The 11,552-nt window shown below is 44.2% G+C and overlaps 1 protein-coding gene across 1 annotated transcript in view; it reads right to left on the bottom strand.

Annotated features, from left to right (window-relative positions):
* The window catches only part of ITFG1 (integrin alpha FG-GAP repeat containing 1), a 166,103-nt gene that overhangs the window by 2,967 nt on the left and 151,584 nt on the right, over nucleotides 1-11,552 (bottom strand). The window contains 1 exon segment of the mRNA XM_015409414.1: nucleotides 2,275-2,392. Coding sequence (XP_015264900.1) covers nucleotides 2,275-2,392 — 118 coding nt within the window.

The raw sequence follows: 11,552 nt of genomic DNA, 5'->3' as shown, positions 1-11,552 counted from the left end.
ATATAATACCCTTTACTGGGGGCACTGTCCATTTTAGAATTTAGGGCTGAGTGGCAGCTTCAACCAGCAAAAAGATGGGCAGCAAGAGCTTAGCTCAAGGCAAAGACCCAAACACCTCCCCTGAGCATCTAATTTCCTGGTTAGTTTGCATTTCCAGCCTCTTGACACTGGCGTTAAATTTTTTGCAAAGTTTCACGAAAATACCCCCTACTATGTTCAAGCGGTGTGCAAAACCTTTTTCTAAACATTTAACTCATTCCTTTTGTTTCATGAAAGCCCACAAGCAGCTACAGTGAATTTAAAATGCAGTAATTTTGACCGGCTACAATTACGGCCTGGCTAGGCAGCAGTGCGCATTGGCTACCCTGCTGACTCGCTGTTAACACTGAATAGAGAGCCATGTGAGAAATTGGGACACATTTTTCTTTTGTAGCATTAAAAGAAGCTTCTCAAATGGCTTCAGCAGATCAATGCGTTTCTATAAACAGTCAGTTTTGCTCATGGTAAAATGTTGCGGTTGTGAAGCTTGTCAATAAAAGTCAGCAAGGGTTCCTAATTCAGAGGGAAGAAATCCGTTTTGTATTTCAGCCTGGCTGAAGATGAAGAAAAAGTGGTTTAAATTTCATTCATTGCCAGAAGCCACATTGTGCGGTGTGCCTTTCAGGAAACTGGGGGCAGAGCAAGACGTTCAAAGCCATGGTTGCAGAAAAGCGTCAACTTTAGCACACCTCTAAGATACCAACTCCTGAACTTTTCTCATCCTGAATCGGTCTTCGTGTGCCGTGGATCAAGGTGGCAGAGCAGAATGTGGGGAATACTTTGTTTAAAAATAATGCTCTTCTATGTAAAGCAACTTCACAACAACAAATCTAGCACACGGGGGGGAAAGATTGTAGCCTAGGCCCTCTGCCTGACGTCCTAGCATTCTACCTGCTGCAGAGTTTAAAAACAAAAAGATGCGAGCATTTAAAAGGATGTTCCCCACACCAGCCATCAGAAGAGATATTTTATTTCTTGGATTTTTACACAAAATTTATATGGCGCCTTCCTTCCCAGTCAGGGCCACCAAGGCAGCGAATGGTTAAAACAGTATAAAAACATATAATTAAAAAATGAAAACTGAAGCTAAAATACATATTAAAAGCACATAAAACAGTAATTAAAACACAGGGCAGGAAGGAGATCAAACAAAATAAAATAGGCCTTCACCCAATGCTCCCTCTAAGCCGTGGAGTCTTATGAGCAAAAATTCTACTTGGTGAGCGACTGGCATTGAAGTTGCGAGCGAGCTATTTGGCTGCTGCATCAATTAGTTTGCTCTGGAGCCGTCCTTCCTGAGCTAAGACAAAAATCTATGAGCTGGAGGCTAAAAAACTGTGAGCTAGCTCAGACTAACTCAGCTTAGAGGGAACACTGCCTCCACCTCCTGGTGGAAGAGAGTGACAGAAAGGAGCAGACTGTCCCTGGGGACAGTGTCTCATAGTTCAGTTGCCACAGCTGTGAAGGCTGTCTCTTGGGGCACCCACAGCAGGGCCTTGGAAGACCTTAGTGGTCAGGCAGGCTCCTGTAGTCCACCCTAGCCATGTATTCAGTTCTGCTACCTATGGGGAAGCCATGAAAGCAAGACCAGAGCCAGAGCAGAGATTTCCCTTTGAAAAGAAGCGCACGATCTTGAGCTGGTTTCCTGTTCTGCTCCTTCTCACAGCCCCTGTTTACCACTAACAGAAGGACTACTGCTACTACTAGTCCAGAAATGGCAGCACTCTGGACTATTGCTGTAAATTCAGCAAATAAGTTTCTCCTGGTGGGGAATCTAATGTGTGCACGGTTCACATCCTGAATAACTCTTAACAGGAGTATCTAACGCTTGATAAGACCCAAAGCTTAATGTACACCATTCATCTACACCATTTACATGCCATTCTCTTCCACACTTAAGCCTAATACCATACAAGATTGTCTCTGAAGCTGCCTTATACTTGGAGACAATGGTCCTTTGTGGTCCTCTCTACATCTTGGACAAATGTCTTTCTGGCCCTACTACCTGAGGTGCTTTTAACTGGTGATACTGGAGACTGAACCTGGGACCTTTGGCATGGTCTTTACTGTAGCATTCCAATACGTGGTTACTGAAGGGACTGCTAGAAATGATTCTATTTAGAAAAATAAAACTTTGCAAAACTGATAAGCTTAATATGAAAACGACAGCCTACTGTTACACCATCTGAATGGTGGCAAGATGGACAAAAACATTTGCAATTCATTAGAGCTTACCTTCTCCTGCCAGTGCAATATGCCAATTATCGCCAGGATGAAGACACAAACTCCAATCAGGGCAATGGCTGTGAGCAACACAATATTACTTGGAGTCAGGTACAGTTTGGCGCTCCAGCTGCAGGGAAGAGGGGGATCCGAGAAAGCGTCAGTACTTTTGCTTACAGACCAGACAACATATTCCATAGAAATTATGGAAAGCAGAATGATGAAAAATGTACAATTTTATATCTACTGGATATGGATATTACGGCTTGTAAAACGGGAACACCCTTTGTCCCTGACCTCAGTGGACCAGTGTGCTGTCTTGGCTGGCTGCCACAGAGACCACACACTGGAAGCTTGTAAACACAGTCCAGAATCGAGGTCAGTCAGAGCCAAAAGTCAAAGAGCCAGAAATTCAAGGTTGCAAGGACAAGGAGTGGCTGCTACACACACTCAGGAGCAGGTCTGAGTGAGCAAAGCTGCCGCCGCGTTGAACCAGATGCACTGAGTGCTTTTGAGCAGGTCCTTCCTTCCCTGGGGTTGAGTCTGCAGAGGCTTACAGCTCTTCCCTCTGCCTCTGCAGGAGTTGGAGTCTGGCACTCCTCCTTCGCTCCAGCATAGTCAGCCTCTGGCGTGCCTGACATCTGGGGCACTCAGGAGAACTAGGCAAGGGGTCTGGCCTTGAGGTATCTGCAACTGGGGGTGCTGGGCCAGGCTCAGGAATGATCTCTCCTTCTGGCTGCACCTCCTGTGCAGCTGCTGGGGACTCTTCCTCCTCAGGTACAGTTGAGGGTTCTTTCTCTGGGCTGACTCCAGAGGAGGCTGGGCTGCTCTGAGGAGGAGTCAGCCTCAGCAGACCTAGTACCCACGACAACCAGGCTAGCCCAATCTTGTCAGACCCCAGAACCTAAGCAGAGTTGGCCCTGGATAGTATTTGGATGAGAGACCCCCCCCCCAAGGGAACTCCAGGGTTGCTACACCCAGTTGCAGTGGCAAACCACCTCTCTTGGCCTCTTGCCTTGAAAACCTTATGGAGTCACCATAAGTCATCTGCGACTTGATGGCCCTTTCCACCGCCGACCCCCTTCGTGTTCCCCAGCACAGCAGGCTTATCGCATCAGTCATTTTGATTTCCAAGAACGGACTTTTTGCAAAGCCCATGTTCTCTTTTTGAAAGTGGCATCTTTGAACACTGACGGTGAAGGACTGGAGTGGCAGGTGACAGAAAGAAAAAAATCTTTCTGCCCTCCAGGAATGCCAGTAGGAAGTTTCCCCTCGCTTCAGCACTGAATGGTGCCCATGGCCTGAAGCTTTACAAACAGGAGAGGTAGAGTAGCTCCCATTACTAACATGACTCATTAGCAATGCTCCCTCTAAGCTGTGGAGTCTTGGAGCAAAAAATCTGCTTTGTGAGCAACTGGCATTAAAGTTGTGAGCGAACGATTTGGCGACTGCATAAATTAGTTTGTTCTGGAGCCCTCCTTCCTGAGCTGAGACAAACATGTGTGAGCCAGAGCCTAAAAAACTGTGAGCTGGCTCACACTAACTCAGCTTAGAGGGAACACTGGTCACAAGTATTTTGGGCCTTGCCAGTGCTGCTCTGTACATGGGGTTGTGGGTGTGTGTGCACTTTTTGCAGTTATGGGCAACCTCGGTTTCATGGATGTCCAATAAAGAAGCCAACTCAGTGGCAAAAATGTGTGAACTGGAGGCTAAAAAACCGAGCTAGCTCACACTAACTCGGCTTAGAGGGAACACTGCTCATTAGGTATGGAGACTTACATGGCAATAAAGCTTCCCTCAGAGGTCTCAGCAGAGGAGAACACTGGTTATATAAACCTAAACGAAGTCATGGCAGTTCCTTCCTTCCTTTTTCACAAGTGCCGTTTTTCAGGCTTTCCATGGGGCATGCTCAAACGGTATATGACTGCCCAAAGCATCATATTCACAGTAAGCTCAGTAATGAAAGAGGAGATTTTCTCCTCTCAAATGCAGCTGAAATGGTGAATCAAGTTTGAATGGCTTCAGAAACCTTACCCTAGGAAAACGATATACTTATGAGGTTGTTAATTATTGGGAGTGTGGGTGGGGGGAGATACCGTCTTTTATAGGCTCCACAAGGGGCTGGCTGCGCTGCTTTGGTGTGCGCGTAATTGCTTGGCAAATGGCTCTATCGATTATTGGAAGTTCATAAAGAGTATGTCAATGTAGGGCCCGCAAGACGGCATTTAGCCGGTCATGTGCCATCTCGCTCTGTCCTCGGAGCACAGTGTGCTCAATATTGATTTCACTTAATGCATCTCAGCAAAATGAGCTGTAACTGCCCCATCTGTGGAGAGGGGCAGAGAGCTGCTTAAACCCAGACACGTAGAAAATAACACCATTAAAATGGTCTTCTCTTAAATGGTACATTAAAAGTATATTTTTTCCCCAGTCCTGCCCTGCCCATTTATTCCTTCTCTCTTTGGGGAGAATGGTGGATTGAAGACGAGTTACCTGTTTCTGTAATTCTCCTCTCTTGGTTTGCCTGTGGTTTGCAGAACTGTAGGGTCAGAGTTAAGCACTAGCACAGGGGCGTCGAACTCATTTGTTATGAAGGCCAGATCTGACATAAATGTCATTTTGTCGGGCCAGGCCATGTGCGCCATAAAACATAAAGCCAGGTACCGGAGATATGAACTGTATAAAGGACAGCAGCTGGTAAGCTCCGAGTTGTTGTATCTTCACTGCAAGGTCCCATGGACTGGGTGTATTTGTGCAAAGGTAAACCCATATGGGTGGACTGGAGAGCCAGCGATGCAGCATTGGGTAGACACTTCCACGCTGCTTACTGCTGCAGACGAGGTTTTTCCACCACGCTGAAGCTACAATCGGAGTGGCTCCGCCCACTCCCACCCGAGCAGTCTCCTGTTCCGTCCTTTGCACTAGGTGCTCGTGGGCCGCATAAGAGCCCTGGATGGGCCGGTTCTGGCCCCCGGGCCTTATGTTTGACACCCCAGCACTAGCACATTCCCTAGATTAAGTTGGGGCATCCCAAAGAAGACTCAAACACGAGCCCTCTTATGTAGCCTCTTGAAAAGGTGTACTTACTTTCATCCCATTTTATATAAGGTGTTTACAATCCTACCTTTTACCTCAGAGGAGCCTCTATTAATAGTATGCCTATTCCCTAACTACTTAGTTTAACTAAGAAAGACTCTTAATGCCATGGATCATATTTAGACAGGAATAAAATCTTCTGTACACTTGCTTATGCTTATCTAAGCAACAAGTCTAATTTCTGAAATCCCACCTATCTTGTTTTGGTAGATTTGCTCTTAGAGCAAACATGAAAAAACATTTTAGGTTCATAGATATTACTACAAGCCTGTTTTGTTTTCTTGGGGATTTGTCCATAAGCAAGAATAATTTCCTGTAGTGATACAAATCCATCACCAGAGCTACCCATTGGCTGGTTCTCTCACACCCATATACACCGTACTCAAGAAAATAGATATCTGTCAAGATCCTGAACAATTTAATTTCTCTCCACCCCCTTTTCTGTTTGTACCATATCTGAATTTGACACAAGTCACAATAACTATCCATATGGGAAATTCTTTTTCTTCATTTATATCGGTAGTACAAATGAGGGATGCTTCATTTGAACACATGAACCTGACCTGAAGGTCAGTATTGTCTCCTCAGACTGGCTGCAGTTCTCAGGGAAAGGTCTTTCACATCACCTTCTACCTGATCCTCTTAACTCGAGATGCCGGGGACTGAACCTGGGTCCTTCTGCCTCCCAAGCAGATGTTGTACCTCTGAACCACAGCCCACCCCCAGTTTGGGTACAGAAATAGCAGGCAAAAGAGGCAATTAAAATATAAAATAGCCTTTTATGTAGGCCAGTAATTTCCACCCTGATTAACTAACCCTGCTTTGAAAATTACAATAACTGACATACCTCTCAGAATCCCTTGACATTTCAACTCTTACTTGTTAAAATTGTTGATCAGAGTTCTAAAATTTTTGGTAGAATATTCTGATCATTCCATGTGGCATGTAGGCCAGTCCAAGTGTCAGGATGCTATACTAACTCAGATTCAGATATATTCATGCAGGAACAGGGGGCACATCACACATCTTTGGTAATTAGTGTCTTTGGGAAAGTCATAAAGAACGTAAGAGCAACCCTGAAGATCCAGTCCAACGGCCTTTCTAGTCCAGCATCCTGTTTCACGCAGAAGCCAAGCTAATGCCCTAAAAGATGTGTAGGGGGGGGGGGTATGGAGGCCCCATTTAGCCATCCTGGCTAATTGTTACTGACAGACCAATCCTTCACAAATTTGTCTGATTCCCCCTTTAAAGTCATTAGTTAATGGCCACCACTACCTCTTGCGGTAGTGCAGGTTTATTATATTGTTTCTGCATGCCTATTGACTTCATTGGGTGTCCCCATAATCTAGTATTTTGGGAGACGTAAATAAAGACCACTTTATCAGCTCTTTCTATACCATGTATAATATGATACACCTATTTCAGGACCATCACCCCTAGTAATTTTTCTTCTAAACTAGAAAGACCAAGCCCCAAAGCAGAAATTATAGTAGTAGATTTCCAAGCTGCTATTTTGCACATCGTTTAAGAATAGTGTTCCCAAAGTCCCAAGCTGATGGAACTACTCTGGAGTAAGCAGATGGCAGACTCCATCCCTTCTGTATAACGTCTCCCAACTGCCATGTAATTACAACTTGTAGTTTCAAAAACATTGTTACCTGCCCCAAAGCATATGGGAAACTCATTTTTTCCCAAGCACTGTTGGTTTATTTCCAAGATTAAGAAAGGGTTTTTTTTTTACTCCAATCAAATATGGCTTTGTTTTAGGACGTGAATAAAGATTTATCGGCCACTGAAGTCAGTTGCTGTGATCAATGCATCTTAAAACAGACTGAAAACTGAAATCAATATACATTTTGTGCCAATATAATGGCACACACAGACTCCTTCAGAAATATCAGGAGCAATTAAAAAAAAAGATTAAAAATTCATTTATAGCTAGAAGTGGTTTTATACTGAAATCTGCTAAAACATCACATCCAAAGACATACTTGATGCCAATTATGAAGAGGAGTATCACAGCCGAACGCATTGCTTTCAACTAAATGAGATGTTATTGTAACAGTCTCTCATTATGCTTATTCTATCTGGACTCAATGATGCTTGAACTGGACTGCAGAGTTAAATGAATACATTTGGGTACGTTCACTTGGAAGTCAATTCTGTGCCAAATGTAATGCCTGAATTATTCGGTGACTATTCTAAAACAGGAAAAAGAAATTGCTTTTATCAGGAATCTGGAGAGTACAACATGCAGCCTGCAAGACTCATGCTGCCACAAAATTTTTTAAAAATCAAGCTCAGGGATGAGACAAGAAGTTTCTGATCTCTCTCCTAAGCTAGAAAACTTCTGGCTGGGACTAGAGATAGAAAGGCCTGGGGGGAAAAAAACCAGAAAAATTCAGGATTCCCCCCCCCCCTCCAGTTTTCCAATGGAAAAATTGGAAATTTGGGGAGTACTGGGGGGAAAAAACACCAATGAAAATATTTTCTCTTTTAGAATGAGTGAAATGCTGGAGGGGAGAAAAAAATAATCAGACAAGGTGGGATAGAAACTGCACCAAAGCTGCAGAGAAAGACTCTGAATGTTTCATTGAGAAATGAGCTCTCTCTAGTCAGACAGCAAAAATTAAGTTACAGGCGCTAAAACAGCACAGGGTGCACCAGCTTGCAGTTTCCTCTCAAGCACTGGGTATATTTACAGTTTTGCATGGACAAAATAAAGCATTTATAACTTTTAAGTCCCAAAAATGTCACATATTGCAATTTTATATGCTCAATAATTTATAAATGATGTTGTTAATGATGTTATGCTGTTAAAGGAGTAAAATTGGGTTTGACAGGACAGTAAGTATCGCACATATTTAAATTTAAAAATAAAATAAAATTGCCCCCATTGGGGGGGGGCAGGGGGGGAAAAGCCACAAAAGTCCCCCCCCCCCCGTAGCTTCAAAATTTCGGGAATTTTTCATCTCTAAGCTGGGCCAGTCAGATATTTTGGGAAATGGCGTCAGAATGCTGATTTGCCACTGAAACTCAGCGTTCTGACTCCTCCTCCCTGGGAACTTCTTACTATGTCCCAGAGGAGGGGTGGCATCAGTAACTAAGGCACAGGGAGCTACCCAGATTCTCAGCACCAAGTCTGATCCCGTGCAGCAGACCACAGGGTTGAGCTTCTGGGGGACAAAGGTTTGGCTTTCTTGACGCTACCCTGAAAATATCAGCTCTCTAAGCTTCGTCTCACACGTTGTTTACACTAGATGGGATATGCATATAAGATGGCTAGCTACACAACACCATCACCAAAAGAAAGGCTTATATGTTGCCAAGTGGCCCATGGAGCCACGCTGTTCCTGGAGACCATAATATGCATTCACCCTTCAGTTCCTGGCCTCTTATGCTGTACAAGCAGGTCCCTTTCCAAGCTAGTATCAGCATCGTCTAATTTGTACGGAAACCCCACCGAGGCGCCAGTTCACAAGTACGGAACAGTCTGCTTGCAAGAAAGCAAGAGAGTCAACATTACTGACATGTAAATTACTCCTGCACTGTCACAGTTATAAGCCTCAGTCTGACGCTGAAACGGTACGCAACTCTACAAGAGGCGACAGTTTCATTCTGCTTGCCTGCAGATGCAGCGACAGGTAGCTGATTGCAATTAGGGAGAACTTGTTCCATTAGAAAAATTACTTTTAGCATGCACTCTTAGTGGAAAGAATTAAGTCTTTCAACAAGGCAGTGGATTAGCGTTTATCAAAGGATCCCAAGTCGTACATGTTGTATGTGTATGTGTGTGTTTGAATAGTTATGAGTTTAGAAGATATCTAAATCCCATTTCTAGGACGAAAAGGCTGGCCCCTTCCTGATCTGCATGGAAGTTTCTCTCCATCGCCTTAAGCAATACACAGTGTGCTGCCATCACTTTTACCTTGATGCCCTCAAAATGTCCAAATTACTTTTGCCACATGAAGTTCAGAGAAAAAGGAGTGCAGATTATAAAGGGAACACTGAAGCACCCAAAGAGTGATTAACACATGGAATTCACTGCCACAGGAAGTGGCGGCTACAAGCATGGATGGCTTCAAAAGGGATTTAGATAAGCATATGGAGCAGAGGTCCATCAGTGGCTATTAGCCACAAGGTATAGATAGGGACTCTGGGGCAAGTGATGCTCTGTCTTCTTGGTGTTTGAGGGGGTCAACAGTGGGAGGGCTTCTAATGTCCTGGCCCCACTGGTGGACCTCCTGATGGCACCTGGTATTTCTGGCCACTGTGTGACACAGAGTGTTGGACTGGATGGGCCTTTGGCCTGATCCAACATTGGCGTCTCTTATGTTCTTATGATAATGGTAGATGTGTACAAGCTGGTAAGGACAGATATTTTCAACAAATTTCAGTAAAACTGGCTCCCCTCCCCCCCCTCCCGTAATTTGAACATTTTCTGGGCTCCTGGATCAATAAACAATTTATGTTAGCATTCAGACGGAACCACCGCTATAAAACTGAAATTCAAGTGATTTCCCTTTCTGAAACGGAAAGGGAAGTTTGCTCACCTAAAACCTTAATTTATACCTGCCTTAGTGCAAGAAGAATCACTAGTTTACAAAAATCTGTTGCTTCCTCACCTGTCCCACACATCCCTGTGTTAGTCAAATAGGAGTTAGAAGAAAAATAAACTATTTTTGTAAAAATAACAGAGAAACTTGAGGCACCATAAAGACCCAATGCATGTATTAGGGCATCAGTTTTTGTGATGCCTCTGATCACGCTGGCTGTTGAAAGCTTATGCCCCAATAAATTTGTTGGTCTTTAATATGCCAGAAGTCTCTCTGCTGTGTTGGTTGCAGCAGACTAACAGGGTCACTCCTCTAGAATGTGGCTTTTGTGAAGCTTTCCTGTACGGTCACCTGGATGCGATTCTTGCGTGGCATAGGCTATTTATAACTAGTTTTAACTTCAGACTACGATTGACTATGGAGAAAAACAGAGGAGTAAAAGTGTTCACCTGACTGTGGAGTTCTAATATCAATACAGCTACAGCAACACATTGGACGTGTATACAGGGAGCCTTTTAATTGAGTTTTGCAGAAGCTAAGAAAAAAGAAAATTTCTATAATGTCAAGTATACCTGGAAGCAGCAAATGTTGACCAAAGCCAATTCGTTCGATCAAAGGTTTTGTTTCAAGTGGATTTTGATGTGAAAATGCCCCCTTAGACAAACTTTGTACCCCTAATTACAGGAGAATTCAGAGATGGATCTGTGGCAACACATGTGGAAATCCAGGCCAAATCGTCTTGCGCTTCACTCGACACAGGGAAGGTGTATCTGACTGGACACTCCTATGAAGCCATTTGCTCTACAGAAATGCTTCCCACTTGATGGAAGGATGTTTTCCTTTTTGTGAGAAACAGTAAAAAAACCTTTGAATAAAGGTCTGCAGGATGTACCTATGGATGCTCAGGAAATTTTGTTTTAAACCTGTCACTAAGCATAACCGACAGAGCAGTCGTCCTTCAAACTGTCCGTCTGCCCAACTTCCATTCACTTCTGATTCCAGTTTTAATGTCCTAAGTCCGTTTCGCTTGCTTCAGCCTACCGCCTATTAATACTCCCCCCTCCCCACAAACCCCACTGCTCTACTCTTCTTTTCCCATTTCCCCTTCCTTTGCTCTGCTTCTTGTAGGATCTATATCAAACAAACGAACACTGTAGGCTCAAAGCAGCTTAGCCGATAGCAGTCAAGGATCTTTAGGATCACAGCAATGCTGCCCCCGGCAGCAAGACCCCTGTGTCTGGACAGCTCAGTCTCACCATCACCACAAACGGTTGCCACCTTACACCTTACAGAATGTGCTTCAGAGTCCACATAATATCTTCTTGTATGTGCACATGACAACATCCAGCATAAGCGACTGACAATGTGGCATCGCTCTACAATTTGACAGAAGCTGGTTTCAAATGGCTCCCAGGCAATAATTAAGCAGTAAAGGTAAAGGTTTCTCTTGCTTGAGAGCTAGTCGAATCTGACTCTAGGGGGCAGTGCTCATCTCTGTTTCCAAGCCAAAGAGCCAGCTATGCAGCACTAGGGTCTTGAACTGCCCAACTACAGGCCTTTTGGTCTGCAGCTCAGCGTCTTAACCTCTGAGCCACTGCGGCCTCTTAATTAAGCATTAGGAGACCATTATTTTTTCCT

The sequence above is a fragment of the Gekko japonicus genome, unplaced genomic scaffold, assembly GCF_001447785.1.
Source record: "Gekko japonicus isolate JY-2015 unplaced genomic scaffold, Gekko_japonicus_V1.1 scaffold794, whole genome shotgun sequence".
Lineage (NCBI taxonomy): Eukaryota > Metazoa > Chordata > Lepidosauria > Squamata > Gekkonidae > Gekko > Gekko japonicus.
This window is presented reverse-complemented; position numbering and strand designations above follow the sequence as displayed.